The sequence below is a fragment of the Mixophyes fleayi genome, chromosome 6 (genome assembly GCF_038048845.1).
Source record: "Mixophyes fleayi isolate aMixFle1 chromosome 6, aMixFle1.hap1, whole genome shotgun sequence".
NCBI lineage: Eukaryota > Metazoa > Chordata > Amphibia > Anura > Limnodynastidae > Mixophyes > Mixophyes fleayi.
The window spans coordinates 137634966-137660034 of record NC_134407.1 but is presented as its reverse complement, the minus strand read 5'-3'; the positions used below and the strand labels follow the sequence as shown (position 1 = coordinate 137660034).

At 42.8% G+C, this 25069-nt stretch overlaps 1 protein-coding gene across 7 annotated transcripts in view; it reads right to left on the bottom strand.

Annotated features, from left to right (window-relative positions):
- Positions 1 to 25069, bottom strand: part of SPO11 (SPO11 initiator of meiotic double strand breaks) — a 101545-nt gene that overhangs the window by 38506 nt on the left and 37970 nt on the right. For all 7 annotated transcript variants that reach the window (XM_075176491.1, XM_075176493.1, XM_075176495.1 and 4 more), the window contains 2 exons: positions 3482 to 3576; positions 1903 to 2074 (listed from right to left, as the gene is read on the bottom strand). In XM_075176491.1, coding sequence (XP_075032592.1) covers positions 1903 to 2045 — 143 coding nt within the window. In that variant the 5' untranslated portion in view covers positions 2046 to 2074; positions 3482 to 3576. The remainder of the gene's footprint in view (positions 1 to 1902; positions 2075 to 3481; positions 3577 to 25069) is intronic.

The following is a 25069-nucleotide window of genomic DNA, read 5'->3' as shown; positions in this document are numbered from 1 at the left end:
TAAAATTGTAGTATTAGACTGCTGTGCCCTATCAATTATATTTATGTCCATAATCTGATTTGCTCAAATAAAGCTCAAAAAATTAGTCACTTGTTGTATAGGTCTGAATGACAGATATAAAGAAATTATAGCTTCAACATTACTATAAGTTTAAAGAATCTAATAGTTCATGTCCCTGGAAGGGAAAATATAATATCATCCTCTTATAGATGGACAGATAACTATTGATGTTCAAACAGGAATATAGTTATAATTTAATTGTGTGTCACAAAGATCTATTATTCAGCTACCAGTAGTTTCTGATATCCCAAATGTATTGAAATAGCTCTTCTTAGTAGCAACATTTCCTTCCTATATAACAGCAAAGAGAAGCCTGTTCCATCTGACATCAGTGATGGCTATTTAAAGCTCTTGAGTGACATGACTCAGGATGAAGTCTTACTCGCAGTCATATGAATGACACACTGTCAGAGGCCGTCCCCGCGCCTCCTCGCTGGCTTGGAACGGACGTCTTTCTCCTCCGCTGAGGCAACGGGACGCTCCTTACGTCCGCCGTCAGTGCGCATGCGTGGACTTTAGCCACGGCAACGGTACGCGCACTCTGACTTCCTGTCGGCGGTCTGCGCGTCTGACCGCTGCACCACTGCCAACTAATGAGGGCTGACTTCCTACTATTTATTGCTTGCTCTGGCACCATTAGGATGCCAGAGCAACTAGTTTACTAGCCTCCAGCACTCCTATGTTCCATAGCCTCCTGTTTGATATTCTGTGTACCGACCCGTCTTTCCCTGACCTTGTTTTGGATACCCCTCTGGATTTGTGCTGTATTCTCTGGTTTGACCCTTGGCTTGCTGACTACTCTCTGTTTCCTGATTTGGTACTTAATTTGCCTCACGGTTCCTGACCCCAGCCTGTACGACCACGATTCTCATCGCCATCTCGCGGATAGCTTCATTGGAAGGCCGCGACCTGCACGTCGTTTGCAGCGAAACCCAAACTCCCTTGCGGGCATCTCTGGTGAAGACCAGTTGCGTGTTAGACTCCGCGCCTCATAGTCTAGCAGTGCCAATATCCGCAGGTTGCTGCATTCCTATATTATGACACACACACACACACACACACACACACACACACACACACACACACACAGACTAGGGTCAATTTGATATCATCCAATTAACCTACTAGTATGTTTTTGGATTGTGGGAGGAAACTGGAGTACCCGGAGGAAACCCATGCAAACACGGGGAGAACATACGAACTTCACATAGACCTTATTGTCCACACTGCCCATAACAAGGAGCGTGCACACATTCTGGATTTTGGAACTGCTCAAATGAACGTGACTTGTGTAACCTTTCGCTGGATTGGAGGTGCAGCTGAAAATAAGCAGGGTGAAAACAGTAAAAACATCACTACAATTTCCAACCTACTAACACTTGTAGACCTCCCCTTCTTTTAAACGTTTAAATTTTTCTCCCAAAATGCTGCTCAGTTTAGCCTGATTTATAGCAGAAATCAGAGTGAAGGGACATCAGGACTGTTTTTATTACATGTGTCTACTGTACATATGAATATTTCAATAATTTGGTTAAATTGCACCTAGAAATGCTCTTTTCCATATAATGTGTGTGCCTGAAAAGTGCAAAATGAGCTGCATTCAAAAAGTATGTAGACCTGGTCCCCTTCACTTGCAAAGAACATGCGTTTACAAGGAGAAAAAGATTCTCTGTGGTCACCTGCTGGAAATGCCCCTGTTTATGTGCCGTCTTTCCCTCCTGAATCTAAGTTAAATATCTAATTTGCACTGCAAACTTGCAGTTTTGCACAGTACTTTGCTGACTTCTGGTATCAGAAAATGTAAAAAAGCAGATGAGATAATAATACTTTTGTTTCTCTTACCTGGTAACAGGCTCCTGTATAATACCTTGTACTCCAGGACTCTGACCCTCCATCTTCTGTATGCTTTTCAGCAGGGACACCCTGTGTTGTTCTATACAGTGGGAAAAGTCTGGGCTCTGCATATATGCCATATGTACCCACATGCGATGCAGGTAAGACCACACGCAAGATACTGAAGGTTAGAAAATGAAACTATTATATTTCTGAATAGGAAGGAACAAGTGTCATTTGAAATAAGAAATATATGGGGGCCTGTCACGAACGCCCAGTCTGTCCCAGATACAGCAATCCAAACAGCTGGCCGTGACTGGCATCACCTTAGTCACTTAGCAATGAATACACCGTTTCTGCCACCACAAAGGATTTATTATGGTGTCCTTACGTTCACCAAAACCACTTATTAATGTTTCACACTTAAATCAATAAGGACAGATTGATCTCCCACATGTCACAGGGCTTTCGAAGTGAGCTAGAGATGTCCTGAGATCGGGAATGTTCACAGGACCTTGAGTTCTCACCTCTGCTCATTCTGCTTGGCTAGATGGTTTACAACTTTGGGCTTCAAACTCCTCAAATATGCCTATCTCTCCCTGTTCTAGCTAATTTTAACAGATTATTGACACTTGCAGTTTAGACTCATGTCATCTAGCAAAGCACATGTTAAGATTACATTACAAGGTTACATACAATATGCATTGTCATACATGAATTCAACACAAAATAACAATCAGACATTAGATATACTACATAATCGTCACAGGGCCAATTCAATTTGGCCACGTTATTCTAGGAATAACTATTACACACTATTACCGTTACTACAGTAATAGTGCACAGTATTACCGTTAGTACAGTAATTTTAACCAGGACTTTTGCTTGCAGCCCTTGGGGACAAGAGCAAAAATCTGGGTTAAAATTACCGTATTAACGGTAATACTATTAGTGCCGCCTTATTCCTAGAATAACGTGGCCGAATTGAATCGGCCCCATTGCGTCCAAATATTAATTGCTTAATTTTTAACACTGATATGATTCTATTAATACATTACCTATTTAACAATATGTTTCCTAGGGTGTTGTTAAATATGTGCCTGAGGATTGCTTTGTTTAAATGTTCTTAATTGGTAAGAACAATCCTCTCCTTATTCGACGCTATGACTGTGGCTAAAGTCTCTCTTCTTCTTTCGTTTACTCGCCCAGCTACCTGCCCTCTTTAATACTCTACTTTCTTCTGCATGCACATCCTACAGCACACTGTCATGTATTCAATCCTGTCCTAGCTTTCACTCCCACATTCAAGACATTGTAAACTAATGTTAACACCAAGTCAAATATATTACTCACATACCTCACTAATGACACTACTAAAACACTAATACATTACATGCACATCATTTCCCGTTGTAACTCCCCATTAATCAGACGGAATTCCATCAACCAGACTGTCACTACTTTACTGCCAGATTGATTTTCCTTATTAAATTTTACTAAGGCCAAGTGCACGTGGTAGTTTTTTTTGCCTCCCTTCTCTCCCATGTTCTGATTTTTACATGAGAATGGAGGAAAGACGGATACTTACAAAGAGACCAAGGAGTCTATGTATTAAAATTTCCCTGATGACTAGATTTTCTATCGCTTCAGAGAATTAATCAGAGGTAGGATCAGTTATGCCACCTACCAAAATAAACAAAAAACAATGCTTAGAATACCTCACAATCAATCAGTTCAATCACTCAAAACACTCAATAAGCAGACAACTTCAAAGAAAAATTACCAGAAACTCTTGGCTGCAGGGAGAACTTAATAATATTCTGTACAGAAAAAACAGAAAAATCCCTTTGTTGGCTTAGTCAGCATTTTTACGAAAAGAGAAAAAAAGCTGTAACTATCTTTGCATACAAAATTAAGGTGCAAAGAACTTTCCACTCCATTCAATCCAATAAAGATGAGAAAGGGCCACCCCAGTGTGACCCGAGAAAAAAGTAAAAACTTTAAGAATTATTATAAATGATTAAATAACATAAAAAAATTTGAAACAAACAATGATGAGATGTCCAACAGAATTTCGTAACTACCTAACCTCTAGCAAACTAACGAAAATAGATGCTGTAACATCCAACAAACTCGGGGGAATACAATTGGCCGCTATTAAAGTTATTTTGTCGTTTACCAATAATCATTGTCTATGCGATTTGTGTGGTTCCAACTCACAAAGCGATTTATTAGCAAAAGCAAAAGAATAACAATTAAATACATAAGTACAGCCAATACATACGCTGTGCAGTGCTAGGTCCAGCTTACAGTAATTCAATCCTGAAGTCTGTGGTCAGAGACTGTATGCTGATTCCAGAGATCAATATATATATACATTTGGTGTTACAGTAAATACAATACAAATGACTTGGCATGTTTTCATAGGCTCAGGCTCCAGGACAGTCCAGTATAGTGTAGTTCAAAGGTCAGTTCAAACGACACCCTCCAAGGGTGGGGGTCAGCTCTCTAAGGGTGGGGGTCAGACGCATACTAATCTTCCCGCCGAAACCTATTTCAAACTGGTCTATTTACATTATACAAACAATACCATTCTGATCACTAATTCCCTATATACCATAACTAGCAAACACAAGGTGCGATCTCATAGCCGATGGAACTGAATCACTAAGGATAAATAGGGGATTAGAATGACACCAAACATAATATGTTTCCTGTAACCTGAACCTTAGATCTCAATAAAGTGCTTCTTACTATTATCATATATAACTATAAATTCAATAACATTTGTTCATAAACGACTGTTGGTTGGAACTATTATAAAAATGAACAATGTACAAGTGAATGTGTAAGTGTAAGTGTATGCATGCGTAATTTATCCTGCGATTGCCTCAGGGAGCCGTGAGCAGAAATCTGGCTTAAAATTATCTTATCAACGTAATAGAAATTGAATTCTCTCCTTAGAGCAGAAATCAAAGAGGAAGAGATCAACAGCCTTCCTCAGGGCCTGACGGATATCCCATGTCACATTAAAAACCCACCATAATTCCCCATTTAAAAATTACCTTTAATAGTATCTTAGAGGGAATTATTTTCATCCTGATACCACCAAAGTAAAAATAACTTTATCAGCAAAATAACTTTATCCCGTTGATTATACAAACTATTGACCAATATCCTCCTTAACAACAACCTAAACATTTTTGCGAAAGTGTCAACAGGCTTAACCCGCTCTTACCTAGCCCCATACTTCCTGACAAGGTGCCCAGGCCAGAAGGGCACTGTCAGACGCCGTTCCCGCGCATCCTTGCTGGCCGGGGACGGACGTCTTTCTTCCCTGCTGAAGCGCCCCGTTGCTAACAATGGGACGCTCCTTCCGGCCACCGTCAGGGCACGTGCGCGCCCTGACTTCCTGACGGCGGTCCTCCCACTATATATTTCCAGCTCTGACACTATTCGGGTGCCAGAGCAACTAGTTTACTAGTCTCCAGCACTACTTATGTTCCTAAGAATCCTGACTGATAATCTGTGTACCGACCCAGCTCTCCCTGACCTTGATTGGGATACCCCTCTGGTTTTGTGCCGTATTCTCTGGATTGACCCCCTGGCTTGCTGACTACTCTGTTTCCTGATTTTGTACTTCATTTGCCCGCACGATTCCTGACCTCAGCCTGTACGACCACGATTCTCACCGCCATCTCGCGGATAGCTTCCTGGGAGGGCCGAGACCTGCATGTCGTTTTCCGCGAAATCCAAACTTCCTTGTGGGGGTCCATGGAGAAGACCAGCGGCGTGTTAGACTCTGCGCCTCCTAGTGTAGCAGTGTCAATATCCGCAGGTGTCGCATTCCTATATCGTGACAGTTTGCTCTGGCCCATGTCTACAGAAACGCCAGGTGAACCGTTTGCCCATGTCTACAGAAACGCCAGGTGAACCGTTTGCCCGGGACCTACTTCTCCATCTTGCTCACAGAGTAGAGGAACAGGAGTCCGAAAAGGAGCAGCTGCTCCAATCCATCCAAGGAGTCGCTGTACAACTTGAGTCCCTTCAAGCTTCTGTGACCTCTTCCCAAGATTGGCCGTTCCCAGTTATCCCCTGAAGAACAGCAGGGATACTTCAAGAAAAATCATTGCCTGTATTGCGGGGAACCTGGTCATGTTCTATCCTCTTGCATCAAGAGACCGGGAAACGCCCCCTCCTAGTTGGTGACAGGGAGGCCGATTTAGGACCACTCCCTATTCCAATTCTGGTTCTGATTGCCTTATGCCCATCTCTCTGGATACTCCTGTCGGCCCCTATGAGATCTCAGCCTTTGTGGATTGCGGCTCTGCCGGGAATTTAATCTCTGCCACACTGGCATCGAAACTCCAATTATCTACCCGAAAATTGCCTCAGCAGCTCTTCCTCACTGCTGTGGATGGAAATCGAATTTACAACGGTTCCGTTTCCCACATCTCCTCTGCTATTCGGCTGATGGTAGGGGTGCTACATTCTGAAGATATAGAGTTCCTGGTACTCCCTCGGTCTGTGAATTCTGCTATTGTAGGATTACCTTGGCTCAAGCTTCATTCCCCCTAGTTCGATTGGAATCGTGCAATGGTTACATCATGGGGCTCCCGATGCTTTAAGTCCTGCCTTTCAGGAGTAAAACCCAGACAACCCTCTCTTCCTTGTCGCCTGTTGTCTCCTCAGGTTGACTTGCCTTCCCCCTACATCTCTTTCCAAGATGTGTTCTGCAAGACCGCTGCTGAGAGTCTTCCTCCTCACCGCCCCTGGGACTGCGCCATCGAGTTACTGCCAGACAAACCGCTTCCTAAAGGCAGAATCTACCCATTATCTCTTCCTGAGAATTTGGCAATGTCCACTTACATCTCTGAGAATCTCCAGCGAGGCTTCATCAGGAAGTCTACATCTCCCGCAGTTGCGGGTTTCTTTTTTGTCAAAAAAAAAGATAGGACCTTACGGCCTGGTATTGATTACCGGCGACTGAATGCCATCACCATCAAGAACAGGTCTGCCGCTTATCTCTGAACTCTTTGACAGGATCAGTGGATCTAAGATCTATACAAAGTTGGATCTGCGTGGGGGTTATAACCTCATACGCATACGACCAGGAGACGATTGGAAGACTGCTTTCTGTACTCGAGAAGGACACTTTGAATACCTTGTCATGCCCTTCGGCCTTTGCAATGCCCCTGCAGTTTTTCAGTCGTTTATCAACAAGATTTTCCAAGACCTCCTCTACATCTCCGTTGTTGCTTACCTAGACGACATTCTAATATTCTCTCCTGATTTGCCCTCCCACTGTCTGCATGTGAAATAGGTCCTATCACGTTTACGTTCTAATCATTTACACTGTAAACTTGAAAAGTTTGTGAATCACTATTACCTTTGCAGTCTGGCTGGACCGAAATGCAAAATGTAGACTTAACCTCATGTATCAAACTCCCATTGTCCCATAGATTGTAAGCTTGCGAGCAGGGCCTTCTCACCTCTTTGTATGTTTTACCCAGTTTGTTTATTACTGTATTTGTCCCCAATTGTAAAGGGCTACGGAATATGTTGGAGCTATATAAATAAATGATGATGATGATGACGATGATGATGAATGGAGCAATGGAGCTCTCCTCTTTATGTGTAATCTATATAACACCGAACAATTTGACTGCAAATTCAGAAGAAAAGACTGCCAGCCCAAGTATTTGTATTTCAGCAATGACAATTAGCATTGGAGCTCTCCTCCTCTTTGTGTGTTACCTATATAACACTGTACATTATGGGACTGCAGATTTTGAAGACCAAGCCTGCCCTATTAATTCTATTTTAGCAATGACAATTAGCAATGGAGCTCTCCACTTTGTGTGTTACCTATATACCAATGTACATTATAGGACTGCAGATTTATAAGACCAAGTCTGCCCTATTAATTCTATTTCAGCAATGACAATTAGCAATGAAGCAATGGAGCTCTCCTCTTTGTGTGTTACCTATATAACACTGTACATTATGGGACAGCAGATTTAGAAGACCAAGCTTTCCCTATTAATTCTATTTCAGCAATGACAATTAGCAATGGAGCTCTCCTGAATGTCACTGTAGATTTTGAAGAACACTGCTACCCCCTCCTCTCTCTATTCTACCTATGTTGCTGTCCAACTGCTCTACATACTGTGCTACCCCCCTTCTGTGTCCCTCTGTGAAATGGTGCTGGATCGCCGTGTAGGGTGGTCCTTATAGAATCCAAAACTCGCGAGATCCAATGATGTAACAATGACGTTTTGCCTCGTTTTCATTTCCGAAAAAGCGCGAAAGTACTGAGACGACTCGGCTTGGTACTCGGATCTGCTAAGTTTGGGTATGTTCGGTTCTCGGGGAGCCTGAGCATCTCCAGATCCAATTATGCCACATTGTTTCCCAGTTATGCCACACAATACTGCCCCAAGTTCATATTATGCCCCAGCAGTGCCCCAGTTTATACTATGCCGCAGTAATGTCTCCACTTAAGATTATACCACACACATGACATAAAGACATAAACAGAAAGCTCTGTTATGTACTCAACTCAGGCACTCTTCCGATCCACGGCAGGGCATGCTCAGCTTCATTCTATGGAGGGGAAGCAAGTGTTGTCATGGAGAGAAAAGGACGGGCACAGAAGGAGAAACCGATCTGTATGTTCCGCTGCCAAGCGCTGTATGATGGTCCCGGGGCAGGAACCAGCCTACTTGTCAATCTTCCCAGTCCAGAGCCAGAGCGCGGTTTCCGGTCCCTTGTGTGCCGCCTGATTGGGGTAAAAAAAAATACTGCCGGGAGTATGTTGCTGGGGCGGGCACCAGCCGGATCGGCCCATTTAGCCATCGGCCCTGCTGGCAAGTGCCAGAAGTGCCAGATGGTCAGTCCAGCCCTGAATATTGGGATGGTTGAAGTAAATTTCATGTACCCATTTTTTTTTTACCAAATAGGGCCTCCAAGGATCCAGACAAGCAGCAACTGAGCTAAAGACACCAACAGCCACAGGTGGTGAAAGTGACAAGAGCTTGTAGGAGACTATCCTGAATATGGTGGGGCAGACCCAAATTTGGGTGACTTTCTCGCCTAGTCAGGATTTGATCCTACTACAAAGGACAGTTGGGAGGTATGTCCCACTTCACACTGTACTGCTTGTAAAGGCAGAGCTGTGTGCACCTAACAGTAGTGCACAGTATTGCCTATATAGTTCTCTAAAATGATAACCATGTTACATTATAGGGCCCCCCTGTCTATTATTATTGTTATTATTATCATTTATTTGTTAGGCGCCACAAGGTATCCGCAGCGCCGCACACAGTACTAACAGTAGACTATACAGGGTGAAACCATACAGAACAATGAACAAAAAGTACCAATACTTCAGAAACTCCGGCTAGTCATATGCAGTAAAGACGGAGCTAAAGAACAGGTATGGAGACAGGAGGAGAGGGGGCCCTGCTCATACGAGCTTACATCCTAAGGGAGGGTAAACAGACCAGGCACAAGAGGAGCCAGTTGAGGCAAGAGGAGAGAAGGTAGGATGAGCTAAAGGGAGGAGATGGGGTTAAGTAGATGGTTGGTAGGCTTTGAGGAAGAGGTGAGTTTTGAGTGCACGTTTGAATGAGCACAGAGTAGGAGAGAGACGGATGGAACGAGGCAGGTCGTTCCAGAGAAGGGGGGCTGCACGGGAAAAGTCTTGGATTCTGGAGTGGGAAGAGGTGATAAGGGTGGAGGAGAGGCGGCGGTTGTTGGCCGAGCGCAGGGAGCGGGCAGGAGTGTGAATGGAGAGGAGGTTAGAGATATAAAGGGCAGTAGAGTTTAAGAGAGCCTTGTAAGGGGTGGTGAGGAGTGTCACGAATAGGAAAGGGAATGTCAATGATATAAATGCAGAGTCTCTGAACAATGGAAACAATGGTAACACGGGAGACTGATGAGCAGTAATAAAAGGAGGAGAAAGTTCCAAAGTGCATTAGCACACAGGTAGCATACAGCAGACCAATATATGACAACTGGATAAAGTCTATGGAAGGACCAATCAATAATGCAGCAGGAGAGTCAGCGACTCGCAGCTATACTTCAGAGGCACTATAGGCTTTATTCCTAATAACAGGTACTATGCAAAATAGTAGGGTAAGCTGCTCCTGACATATGTTCCCGCTGGTAAATGTAAATACTTGTGCAGATGCTGGTATAATACTAGATAGCGTAGAGCGATCTGTGATCGGTAAGTCTCACCACTGATGTGGAGAGAAGACTTATCCAGGTGCAGGTATATTAACAGGTAGCGTAGAGTGGTCTGCGGCTGGCAAGTTGTACCACTGATATGGAGAGAAGACTTGTCCGGGTGCAGGTATGTTACAAGATAGCGTGAAGTGGTCTGCGGCTAGCAAGTTGTACCACTGATGTGGAGAGACGACTTGTCCAGGTGCAGGTATGTTACCAGGTAGCGTAGAGTGGTCTGCGACTAGCAAGTTGTACCACTGATATGGAGAGAAGGCTTGTCCAGGTGATGGTATGTAACAAGGTAGCGTGGAGTGGTCTGCAGCTGGCAAGTTGTACCACGATACGGAGAGAAGGCTTGTCCAGGCGCAGGTATATTCCACAGCAAACAGAGAGCACGAGTAGAAACCGGAAACACCTCGGAGTCACAAGGGAATGAGAACCAAGAACAGGCAACGGTAATAGAGTAACAGGTGCCTTAAGTAGTGAGAGGTGATTGATTGACCAATGAGACTATGAGCAAGGTTTTAACAGTCCGTGGTTTCTGCACATGCGCAATCCTTGGTCAAGATGGCGGACGGCCGCGGCACAGAACAGGCGCCGGCAAGAGAGAGAGAGACCCATGTCCCAAACCAGAGGCACTAACCGTCCGGTGAGGGACAGTACCCCCCCGTTTAAAGGTGGGCACAGAACACTTGGAACCGGGTTTGCCCGGATATTTGGTATAAAACTTTTTTAGAAGTGCTGGAGCATTAAGGTCATCTGCACGGATCCAAGAGCACTCCTCCGGACCAAAGCCTTTCCAATGCACCAAAAAATGAAGAAATCCTCTAGAAATGTTAGAATCAAGTATATGAGTAATCTCAAACTCCTCCTCTTGTTGAACTTGAACTGGGCGAGGTGCTGAAGAAGAAACAGAAAATCGGTTGATGATAAGAGGCTTGAGTATTGAAACGTGGAAAGAGTTGGAGATACGAAGGTTCTTAGGCAATAACAGCTTAAAACAAACAGGATTTATCACCTGAATGATTTTATATGGACCAATAAAACGTGGAGCAAACTTCATAGAAGGAACCTTCAGGCGAATATTCTTGGTAGAGAGCCATACACGATCTCCAATTTTGAGTGCTGGAATTGCTCGCCTCTTTTTATCAGCAAAGAATTTATATCACGAAGATGCCTTCTTCAGAGAGGATTAAACCTGAGCCAAAATGGATTTAAACTTTTGACATAATACATTAACAGCAGGAACTTGGGTGGGAGGGAGGGAAAGAAATTCTGGGAGAGACGGATGGTGACCGTATACCACAAAGAATGGTGTTTTAAAAGATGATTCATGATACATGTTATTATAAGCAAATTCAGCCCATGGAAGCAAGTCTACCCAATTGTCCTGATTGGCTGAAGAAAAAATTCTAATGAAAGTCTCTAGGTCGTGGTTGACTCTCTCGGTCTGTCCATTCGATTGAGGATGGTATGAGGATGATAATAACAATCGAATACCTAAGGTCTTGCAAAGGGCTCGGCCAAAATCTGAAGACAAACTGTACTCCTCTATCCGAAACAATTTCAGACGGACATCCATGAATTCAAAATATTTCTTTGATAAAATGATCAGCCAATGTAGAGGAAGAAGGTAACCCTATCAAAGGGACGAAATGAGCCATCTTAGAGAATCTATTGACTACCACCCAAATGGTATTACATTTTTTGCTGGGAGGAAGATCAGTAACAAAATCCATACTTATATGGGTCCATGGTTTGGAAGGAATAGGTAGTGGTTGAAGTAATCCCGCCGGTGTTCTACGGGAAGACTTAAATTGGGAACAAACATCACAAGCGGCCACAAACTCCTTGACATCTTTCCTAATAGATGGCCACCAGTAACTCCGAGAGAGAATCTCTAATGTTTTTCGTACTCCAGAATGCCCAGCAAAACGAGAGGAATGATACCATGACAGAATCTTCTTTCAAAGAAGTGGTGGCACAAAGGTTTTTCCAAACTGTAGAACATTGGTGAAAGAAGCAGCTAAACTCACACATTTAGGATCAAGTATAGGACGATCAAAACAATCTTCAATATCGGAGGAAGGAGCAACCGCTCGAGACAATGCATCCGCTTTTTTATTCTTGGAAGCAGGTTTGAAGGTTATAATTAAATCAAAGCGAGAGAAAAAAAGTGACCATCTTGCTTGTCGGGGGTTCAAACATTGAGCTGACTGCAGATAGAGAAGATTTTTGTGGTCAGTAAATATAGTCAAGGGGTGACGAGCACCCTCCAGCAGGTATCTCCATTCCTCCAAAGCCACTTTAATGGCCAATAGCTCCTTATCCCCGATAGTATAATTCTTCTCAGCAGGTAATAGACTTCGAGAAAAAAAGCACAAGGATGGAATTTCTTTTGTACCGATCTCTGAGATAGAATGGCCCCTAGTCCAACATTAGAGGCATCCACCTCCAGGAAGAATGGAAGAGTCACATCAGGTTGTCGAAGAATAGGAGCAGTTGAGAACGCCTTCTTGAGGAACTGAAGTGCTTGAAGAGCCTCAGGAGGCCATTGCTTGGTATTAGCACCCTTACGGGTAAGAGCCACTAAAGAAGAGACAATGGAAGAAAATCCTTGAATGAAACGTCGATAATTGTTAGCAAATCCTAAAAAGCGTTGAATAGCTCTGAGTGTAGTTGGCTGGGGCCAATGTAAAACTGCATTCACTTTCTCCAGATCCATTTCTAGGCCTACTCCAGACACAATATATCCTAAGAAAGTAATCTGGGATAATTCAAAGGAACATTTCTCCAACTTACAAAATAGTAAATTTCTCCGAAGTCTAGAAAGAACCTCTGCCACATGCTGTCGATGAGATGAAATATCTTGAGAAAATATCAATATGTCGTCTAGGTAGACAACGACACAAACATATAACAAGTCCCGGAAAATCTCATTCACAAATCCCTGGAAGACAGCTGGGGCATTACATAACCCAAATGGCATGACAAGATATTCATAGTGTCCATCTCTGGTGTTAAAAGCTGTCTTCCATTCATCTCCGGCCTTAATCCAAATTAAGTTGTAAGCACCACGAAGATCCAGCTTGGTGAATATCCGAGCTCCCTTGATGCGGTCAAAAAGTTCAGCAATTAATGGAATAGGGTAACGATTTTTGATGGTTATGGTATTGAGACCTCGATAATCTATACAAGGCCTTAATGAACGTCCTTCTTCTTAACGAAAAAGAAACCGGCACCAGCGGGGGGAAATGGACGGCCAAATAAACCCACGATGGAGATTTTCCTTGACATAGTCGGACATCGCTTGAGTCTCTGGTAACGAGAGAAGGTAAACACGACCCCTTGGAGGATTCTTACCAGATTGTAAGTCTATTGGACAATCCCAAGCCCGATGAGGCGGAAGATGTTCTGACTGGGCTTTATCAAATACATCAGCAAATGAAGCATACTGTGGAGGAAGACCAGGCAAACAAGGTGCTATAGAGGATTTATTTATTTTCACGGGAACAACTTGAGTCAGACATCTATGATGACAAGCTGGACCCCAGGAAATAACTTGTGGAATGTTCCAATCAATTTGTGGAGAATGGAGTTAAAGCCACAGAAGGCCAAGTACAATAGGACTGGTGGTAACAGGGAGAATCAAAAAAGAAATTTGCTCTCGGTGTAGGACCCCGATTTGAAGGGTTAAAGGAATAGTACGTTGAGTAATAATTTCATTGATAATTCGTGAACATTCTATGGCCATGACGGCAATAGCTGTTTTTAAAGGAATCACTGGTAAGGACCACTGACACACTAGGGAACTTGAAATAAAACTTCCAGCGGCTCCAGAGTCCAGAAGTGCTTGAGTTGTAAAAGACCTAGTGGAAGTAGAAACAGTGACAGCAAACAAACAAATTTTAGAATCCATATGACATGGAGAGGATTCCAGGGACTCCAACCTTACCTCTCCAGAACAGGTTAGGGCCTCGCGTTTCCCGACTTTTTAGGACAAGAGTTCAGCATATGATTAGAATCAGCACAATAGATACAGAGTTTATTCTTTAACCGTCGTTCCCTCTCCTCTGGAGTCAATCTAGAACGTCCCACCTCCATGGGTTCTATTGGTGGTGAGGGATGACGAACTCGGGATGCCAAGCGGACAGGTATTTTAGATGAAGACTCCCTTTCAGAATTTCTTACTCGGAATCTCATGTCCACTCGGTTACACACAGATATCAAAGCATCCAAAGAAGAAGGTAACTCTTGTGAGGCCACTACGTCTTTAATCTTGTCAGCAAGACTCTGCCAGAAGGCAGCGATCAACGCCTCATTGTTCCATTGGAGTTCAGAGGCAAGTGTGCGGAATTGAATTACATACTGTGCTACTGAACGAGATCCTTGGCGTAATCGAAGAATGCTAGAGGCAGCAGAAATAACACGACCAGGTTCATCAAAAATTCTTCGGAAAGTAGAAATAAACATGGCACTATCCTCCAATAGAGGGTCATCTCTTTCCCACAGAGGGGAGGCCCATGCCAGGGCCTGTCCAGAAAACAAAGAAGTTAGATAGGCCGCTTTAGAGCGATGAGTAGGGAAATTTTGAGGTTGAAGCTCGAAATGAATGGAGCACTGATTGAGAAAGCCCCTGCAAGCTTTCGGGTCTCCATCAAATTTTGAAGGAGTAGGCAGGTGTAGAGTAGAAGCAGTAGACGTCTGGGATGGCACTGGGAGCGAAGAAGACACAGGAGGATTAACAGTAGAAGATACATTTTGCACAGGCTCTCCCCGAGAGACTAGAGACTGGAAACATTGAAGTAATTGTTGCTGACGAACATCTTGTTGTTCAATCCGAGTAACCAGGTGCTGAAACATGTCCTTAGCTGTTGGTTCCAATCCTGGGTCTGTCATGGCCTGTTCTTACTGTCACGGGCACTAGGAGTTTAACCCAGAATTCACCAGGTGAAATTTCACTTTACCAGAGGCGCGGAGTCTAACACAGTGGCTGGTCTTCTCCAGGAACTCCCGCAAGGGAGTATGGTTTTAGCGTCTGCCACTGTGCAGGTCGCGGCCCTCTGGGAAGTGTGGTGAATATACGGAACTGTACCACTGAATAGGAAAGAAAATGTCAATGATATAAATGCAGAGTCTCTGAACAATGGAAACAATGGTAACACGGGAGACTGATGAGCAGTAATAAAAGGAGGAGAAAGTTCCAAAGTGCATTAGCACACAGGTAGCATACAGCAGACTAAAATATGACACCTGGATAAAGTCTATGAAAGGACCAATCAATAACACAGCAGGAGAGTCAGCGACTCGCAGCTATACTTCAGAGGCACTATAGGCTTTAGTCCTAATAACAGGTACCATGCAAAATAGTAGGGTAAGCTGCTCCTGACATATGTTCCCGCTGGTAAATGTAAAGACTTGTGCAGATGCTGGTATAATACTAGATAGCGTGGAGCGGTCTGTGACCGGTAAGTCTCACCACTGATGTGGAGAGAAGACTTGTCCGGGTGCAGGTATGTTACAAGGTAGAGTGAAGTGGTCTGCGGCTAGCAAGTTGTACCACTGATGTGGAGAGACAACTTGTCCGGGTGCAGGTATGTTACCAGGTAGCGTAGAGTGGTCTGCGACTAGCAAGTTGTACCACTGATATGGAGAGACGACTTGTCCAGGTGCAGGTATGTTACCAGGTAGCGTAGAATGGTCTGCGACTAGCAAGTTGTACCACTGATATGGAGAGAAGGCTTGTCCAGGTGCAGGTATGTAACAAGGTAGCGTGGAGTGGTCTGCGGCTGGCAAGTTGTACCACGATATGGAGAGAAGGCTTGTCCAGGTGCAGGTATGTAACAAGGTAGCGTGGAGTGGTCTGCGGCTGGCAAGTTGACCCACGATACGGAGAGAAGGCTTGTCCAGGCGCAGGTATATTCCACAGCAAACAGAGAGCACGAGTAGAAACCGGAAACACCTCGGAGTCATCCTTGGTCAAGATGGCGGACGGCCGCGGCGCAGAACAGGCGCCGGCAAGAGAGAGAGAGACCCATGTCCCAAACCAGAGGCACTAACCGTCCGGTGAGTGACAAGGAGTTTGAAAAGGAACCTGTAGGGGAAGGGGAGCCAGTGTAAGGCAAGGCAGAAAGGGGAGGTAGAGGAGGAGCAGCGTGAGAGGAAGATGAGTCTTGCGGCCGCATTAAGTATAGAGTGGAGGGGGGAGAGACGGGAGTGGGGGAGGCCAGTGAGGAGGAGGTTACAATAATCAAGGCGGGAGATGATGAGTGCGTGGATGATAGTTTTGGTGGCATCCTGAGACAGAAAAGGACAGATGCGGGCGATGTTGCGTAGTTGGAAGCGACAGGCTTGGGCAAGGGAATGAATGTGGGGGGCAAAACAGAGAGAGGAGTCGAGGGTGACACCCAGGCAGCGAAGTTGGGTGACAGAGGAGATGGTGGTGTTGTTGACGACAATAGAGAGGTCATCGTGGGATGGGAGTCTGGGCGGAGGAAAGACAATGAAAGACAATGTCTATAATCCCATGTGCCACCCAAGAGCCTTAATTCAGTTCTGGGCCAGGGTGTCAGATTGAAACCTAGTGCTCTGCTCCTCCTACCAGTACCATACCTCGTATTATTTTATTTAGGTTAACCCTAAAACAAATAATAACCCTATTAGGGAGAGCAAAAACAAGCCTTTTGCTGGCAAAAACTTCTGGTTTTTAAAGTAATTTTGATTAATTTTGATAAATCAGCACTTGTGTTCAGTATTGTAATAGAACATTATATAATATATTGCTGTAATATGATATATACCCCATTATAATCAGCCAGGTATGAAAAAAAAAGAAATATATCAATAAATAAATACATAAATAAATAAATAAATAAAATGCAATATAAAGTGAGGCTTGTTTTTGTTGCATTATTTGTTTTCATTATTTAAGATGTATCATTTAAAATAATAAAGCATTGCTGGTTTAAGCAACACTAAAATAGCCTCTTTTTATATTGATAAATATATATTGTACCAAATACCACCCTTTAAGGATGGGCCGCTACTTATGGGCCAGTGCTGAGTGTTTGCCCCCCCAGGCTAAAGTCTGCCAGCCAGCCCCTGGTCATGGCCATGTATTTGCATTACTTACTTGACAATTCCATTTGTGCACCTACTGGAAAACAGATTTCCATTTTTGTATTTAATTTAATTTGCATTTGTATGTAATTAGGTTTTAACTGGAACATACCTATTAACAACACTGTCTAGACACTATTCTATCTTCTTGTGTATATGAGACAGCATCTATGTTTTGTGCGTAGAAGGCTTGCAAGGAATAGTATATGTGTACGTGTGTCTGTGTGGGCATATATATATATATATATATATATATATATATTAAAAATGTAGGCAGAAAGCTGTTCACTGAAGACAGTCCTAAAAAAATAACAATTTGGGGAAATAAGCAGCAGAGGGAGCTCTAAGTTTTAGAATATATAAGAATATCCAGACTGAGCACATTAACCTGCTTCAGGCATCCCATCATCACTAATAGAAGGCATATTAAAACCGATGTTGTACTGGAGTTTGTAAGACAAAAAAAGCAAACCGTAAGTTTCCTTTTTTATTCTAGCCTGTACTAAAGAAATTACTTTTTTGATTGGTGTGGTTTATAGTATCTTTTTCTTGTGCAACAATTTTCATAAATGTTCTCCAAACAATCTGTATAATGTAAATAATTCATATATAATTAACAAGAATTGACTTTCTTTTCTGGTTACATTTTGAAATTCCGTACATAAAGGCACATCAGCAATAACAGCCTCCAGGAATCTAGAGGATTTGAAAACAACCCATTGTACTTTCCTATATTATCCCATGCCCTCTTGAACTGGATTCCGTAGAGGATTGTAAGCATTCCTACCAACATTTTAAAAAGCAAAATGGAGACACTATAGGCCCTCGCATGATTCACTCAAACCAGACCCATATCTGCCAATACAACTCTCAGATCCTACCAGCCACATCCATATTTTCAAGAACAAACCCCTTTCAGACTATTTGACTGTTTGAAGGCATGATTGGATTGTGAGTCTTGATTGATTTTGCAAGCCAGTCTGACATACAAGTACGGTGACCAGGGTTGACTTTTAGGTTGTGCCACTGCACAGGGCCCCACGCTTAGCAGCTCTTGTGGTCCCATCGGCTCCAGGGTACTGCTGGTATTATAGTAATACTGCGGACCCAATGATAATAAAAAATAAATATTATCTGGTTTCTGCCCACCTCCTTAATGTCCACAATGTTTATTTGCATTACCGAGCTGAAGAAGAAGGCCGTTGAGAGTACACAGATTTAACCACAAGTCACAGTAGGCATGTTCATAGAGGCATCAGAGGTCCAAGAGTTTCTTAACCCCTTTCACACTGCATCAATCAAATTTTTTATTCCTTTTTTCAACAAAGTACAATGGTCTCACAGAATGGGTAAAAATCAGAAACTTGCTGTTAAAGCCATTGCCATTTTAAATTTTCCCTTTAAAGTCGTCAAATATTGCAGACTTGCAAAATCTGCACATTAATACATTTACCCCCGGATGTCCACCTCTTATTATATAATGTCTGTGAAATATTAGGTGGTTGTGAGTTGGGAGTAAATGCTGACTTTGATATGTGATATCATGTAAATATGATATGGATAGAGTTCCCATGTGTCCATGTTTTCCCTGGACAGTACACTTTTTTCCACTAGCAGTCTCTAGCTCTTATTGCTTATTTTACCATAACTTGACCGCTTGATGGGTACAAGCCAACAGGATAAGTCTAGGCTGTTATAACCACTGTACTTTATTTGGCACCCAAAAGGTGAATTTTAATACCTGATAGGAATTTAGGTCACATAGGTCACATAGGTGTCCTAGTTTTTAAATTGAATTATAGGAGTCATAGACATGGAAATAGTAGTCGGTGTGGCTTGGGAGTAGCAAGTTAGTGTGGCAGTAGGGAGTACATTTGGTTGTAATGTTACTGTAGTTGAATAATGTCTAATCATATCTATAGGAGGTACAGAAACAAAGTCATAAGAATGCTATATATTTAGAAGGTGGAGGAATAATCAGGATACATGCTGGTACATGTTTCGTATATCATACTTACCTACTTTCTTCAGCTCCCTTCCGGGAGCCAGCCAGTGGAGGGGGGCGTGAAGGGGCGGGGTGGCCGAAATCGCGTCATTTCGGCCCCGCCCCCTGTGACGTCATGACGCAAATTGCGTCATTTGACAGCGGGGGCGGGGCCAAACGCCGCGATTCACCGGGAATCGCGGCGTTTGGGATCTAATTCTGCCCACTTCACTAGGAAGTGGGGCACTTCCTAGTGAAGTGGGCAGAATTCGGGAGATTGCCACACTCGCCCGGGAGTCCGGGAGACTCTCACAAAATGCGGGAGTCTCCCGGACATTCCGGGAGAGTTGGCAAGTATGTCGTATATGTTTCACATGGGTGAAATAAAATGTGCATCTTAAGAAACAGTCTTTCAATACATGAATACTAAATTCTATTCCCTTAAATGTAAAGTGTCAACACTCCACTGACTGCCTATACAAAAACAAGGATGAAAATATCTCTTCACTCAAAAGAAATAACATTTAATACCTTACATTGTTACTATTACCACCCTTTCTAGTCTGCACTAAAATGTTTGTAGAACCCCAGTAGCCTTGGAGTGTGAAGAGAGGCTTGTAACACTCGCTTGAATCTGGCCCTGGGAAACTTTTTGTTTCCTGCTTCTCTATCTTCCATTTGTTAATGTTGTGATCTGAACATGGAATGGAGAAGTCTGTGTGAGCTGAGCAATCAGACGGAATTTACTTCTTATACAGGATCATTTAGAGAACCTTGTTCACACAATTCATTGCTCATATATGACAATTTTTTCAGGATAATAGATTCTAAAGGCACTACTGGGGAAAAAAGGGAAGGAAATATATATTTTTCTCTTTAGAGAGTGTATACTTGCTATTATCACATCTGCAAGTACATAAAAACCATATATGGTTTCCATACCGCAATTTATAATACGATGATTTGTAAATTAAAAGAGAACTATTCATCAGATTCTGGTTTCCCACTGTATTTAATCAATTCATAGTGGTGTATTTAACATTGGTGATCTGTGGGTGACAGTAAGATTAATTTTATATTGATGCATATAAAATGTCCTGCTACTTGAATTTATCAAGCCAGGGCTCACCAAGCTCCCCCCATCTAAACGAACTAAAAGCATAACTCTGCCGGCGAATGGAGGATCTGACCCTAGTGGCTACTGCGCATGCAGGTCTAAGGTTGCTCATGCACATTGCGATGGAACCCAGGCGCTGGACAGAGAACCACTACTCCGGTGGCGACGTGGTCCATAGGACTCCATTAAAAAGGTAAGATAACGCCATCGCAAAGCTTTTAACCACTTGTTAAATTGGGTCACATCGCAGTCCCCATAGAAGTCTATAGGGACTGTGGTGATTAGTGTTAGACAGGTTAAGGCAGGAGATTTATCCTGCTTTAACCCCTTGATAAATTAAAAGAACAGTTGTGATGGCCATTCTCTTGAGAAAATAGCTGTTTTCTCTATATTTTTGGCTCATCGCCAGAGCCAACGTCAGGGGGGTACCGGAGGTACTGTTTTACGGGGCCCGGGCTGCTCAAGAAGCCCGCCCCCCGAGGCAGTAAGAAGGCTTTTTTGTCACCACTAGGCTTCCGTACAAGGCAGTAACCAGGAAGTAAGCAGGCACACATGCAGATGGATTCCTTGTGGGGGTGGCATTGAACACAGGAGCAGCAACTGCGTGACCTTTATAAACAGAACTTCTAACACCACTATGTAAGTATTTATTGTCATTTTAATGTTAATAAAACTGCACTTTAGCATCATCCCATCCACCACAATCTTTATGTAAATCTGCTTCAAGCTGACACAATAACGATTTTTGCAGCTCAGGATAAAGAAACTGCATCTCTACAACAGTCACAAGAGATGCACCTACACACAGGAATTATATCCCCCAACCATCCTTACAACACACAATCCAGGTATTTTTATTTCTTTATACCCCATCTGTGTCTTACCCTGTAATACTTCAATTTTACCTAGCATCACTTACCCCATCTAAGGCAGCTGATATTCTACAGTCTAATTCTTTTTGTCATATTGCTCTTAAGTCAATTTTTTCTGTATTTATATGTTCATTGTAATGCTATTTCCATTTTATTTGTATCTTTATATTTGATTATTATATTTATCTTTTTTGCTCTTGTTTTTATTTTACATTTTGATCTTTCATTTATAGTACATGTCATTACTGTTCATCAATATTACTTCACATCATTTTTAAGACTCTGACAATTTTCAGTTCTTAGCAATACAGTTTACCCCAATCTCAGCGTGTTGTATGAGCAAGACAATCAGTTACTTTTTATCTGTATTTTATATGTATAATTACGATCATATCTTATCTGAATTATCACCTGCATTTCTGTGATTGCACATAGGTTTTTACAGTTGCATGCTGTCTATATACACCAAGGGACCAACAACACAACACACTATCCCCTAGAACACACCAGGTAATATTTATCTGGTCCCACTATGTTAAAACCCACACAATCCCCATAATCTAACACACCAATCTCTCCATCCCCATAACTTTCCCTCACGACCTCCATCACCAAATTTTGCGCCAGATGCCCCACAATCCCAACTACTCTTACGGCACTGATGACCCAAATGCCCTGGTCTGTGCAGTTCGCCATTACTGTACCCTTCCCCCAGGACCAGCCACCAATGCCACCTGCCTTCCTTTACAGTCGTCCCATCCCCCACCTCTCTTCTCCATCTCAGTCATCCCCTCTTTTCCTACTTCTCCTCCTCTAGCCCTCTCCTCTCTACATGTAGCTGCCTCCATTAGCTTTGATAAATTAGTGACATGGGGTGATTAATGTTGTGTGTGTGGAGGGTGTTTTTATAATATTTGGGGTGGGTTTTATTGTTAAGAGTGGGGTACTCATTTTATGTGGTGTCTGGTGGGGCTATTTTGAAAATGTCCACTGAAGCAGAAACTCACAGGGTTCACCAGGATACTTTCCCTGTACAAGGGCAGTCTCTGGGCTGGTGCTAATACTAGTAAAATATAGAGCAGGACTCACTGGCAGATCCAGGAGGGGGAGCCCATCAGGGCAATCCCCCCCCCCCTAAGCAGGGGCTTGCTGCAGACAGACAGAGAGTCCTGCCCGGCTGCTCTGATTGTGGTTTAAACACAATCAAAGTGGCCGGGCAGCATACTCTCTCTGCCTGTCTCTGCCGAACAGACCTGCACATAGTGTGCAGCCGCAGGCAGCCTTAGCTGTCAAAAAGGGGACAGGGACTAAATCGCCCCCCTAAATTGCCCCCCGTAAAATAATATTCTAGATTTACCCCTGGCAGGACCCTCTTACCTCTTTGTCTATCTGTTAATACCCAGTCTCATTTTAAAGTTCTACAGAATATGCTGCCAATATATAAATAAATGTTAATAATAAGTCCATGGTACAAGGCTCCATATCTGCTTTAACAACATACCCTCCTATCTCCCATCCCTGACGTCCTCCTGAGGAGTATGGTTCAGTTTTCTCCAAACAGAGATTTCCAGTCAAAATTTTCCTCAAAGCCCTGAATGGCATTTCACCCAGTACCAAGCTCTTGAGGATCTAATTTTTCAGATGGTAGTTTAAAGTTTAATGCCAGCAGAGGAACGTTTCAATGGGTACTCATTGTGGTTCCCAAAAAGACGTTTCAGTTTGTGGGTTTATGAGGACATTTAGACTCTGCTTAGAAGGGGCATCCAGGAAGCCTACCTTCATATCAATTTGCCAGGAAACATCATAGGTTCCTGTGATTTGTGGCCTTGGACGAACAACACTTCCAATTTGTGGCTATAAAGGGTGTTTATAAAGGTAATAGCGAGGGTCATGGTTTTTATTTGGGCTACAGGGATCAGTCTATCAGATCAGGGGATCAGAATCAAATCCCTGATACCTTCTAATCATGCTTTGTCTCAGGACGCGAATGAGGTGATCATACACCTGACATTGTCTACTTTGATGTTAATGGACGGGGAGAAGACCTCCATGCACCTTCACTATCATTTACAAAATCCATTCGGTGGGGACCAGAAGAGACCCAATTTGGGGGCAAGGTCTTGCAGGCTGCAGTCTCTTAGTGGCTCTTCGATGTTCTTGTTCTCACCCTAGTTCTCTGGACTGGTTTGGAATGTCACATCATTCCAGTGGCCCCCAATGCAACACATGAGAAAATTGGATTTTTGTGCTTACTTTTAAATCCGTTTCTCTTGTAGTTCATTAGAGGACACCGAGCTTTCCAACTTGTGATACCTTGGTAAATTTTTTGGGTGGTTGGCATGTTGCCCAATTCTTAACTTGCTGACGTCATCTCCTAAGTTTACTTTAGGAATGACTGGATAGCTAGAGTCATAAAAAGGGGATATAGCCTGCAGAAGAAGTCAATTTTACCTTATTTAGTGCCCAGCCTACTGTCCCTGTGTATACCAATAAACCACAAGAAAGAAAATTAACAGTAAGTGTAAAAATCCTGTTTTCTGATTGACTTTGGTGAAAGAATAAGCATTATTAAGCGTTTTAAAAGACCTCTGTGGAAAACAGTTATTCCTTGGTATTGCAAAAAAGCATATTTTAATTTTAAATTAATTTTTATTTCAATTTTTTTCCCCACTAAAGGAGCAAAAAGATGAATAACAATATTTGCAATTACTAGTTGGAGAGTAAGAATTTAAATAAAAAATATCCCCTCTTAAGTATTTGTACCTGAAAGGTTTTATTCCTTACAATGTCCTGTTTACATTTCAGTGCTTCCTGGTTTCGCAATGTGTAAATACATGGCTGGAATGTCCTTTGCGACCAGTCCAGACACATTTGGAGTGTTTTACGAAAAAGAAAAAAGAATGCAGTATGCTGCACATTTAATTAAGAGCAAATGCATCAATGAATCTACCTCTGACATACTTAGTTGCATGCCTACATTGCACATTTGGAAACTGCCACTGGCAAATCGCTTCTCGGGTCCAGGTGAAATGGTTGGAAGAGTAAAAACATCACTCCACAGTCCAACCTACTTCACACATTCATTAATTTCAACTTTTCATTTTTTTTCACTAAAATATCTATTTATCCATTAAATCATAAGATTGTGTTATTACATTGTTTGACAGACATTGTTTATAACTGAAAGACATTTTTTAAACATTATGACCAATCATCTCAAACGATGATCTGTGCTTTGGAACGATGATCATTCATCGTTCCAGGGTACACACTACTGTGATATCGGGCCAATCAGTCGTTTATCGTCTGACTGGCCCAATAATTGCCTGAAAACAGTGCAGTGTGTACCCAGCCTTACAAATTGTATCGAGTTTGGTATGAATCCATTTGCAATTGCATGAGAACGTTTCCGGTGTAATTTACCTTGCAAACACTAATTATAAATTATATCACTTTTTCATTAAATGTCCAGCTTACAGGGATCATAAAAAACAGTTTAAACAGGTCTAGAGGTGGGAATCTGGAGAAGGACACCTGGCAATTCCAAGAAACAAAGATCAGAAGAATCCACAAATGCTTTACCGAGTTCTTGGGAGGTCAAGACCCTTCAACCTATGAATGGAGGCCTTTATACTGTAACTTTGTACCTTGTGAAGTCACTGTTTTTTTCAACTGTGCGGTGTATAAACTGTACCGCTCTGGCTTCGGAATCTAGAGTGTTTTGGTTGAAGTTTGAGCTGGTGCCAACGAGTGCACACATATGTATACCAAACTTTGCTTTGTTATTCTTTGCTTATAAATTATTTGTGCTTTGGAACCACAGTGATCGCATCAGGGAGAATCTTTGTTACA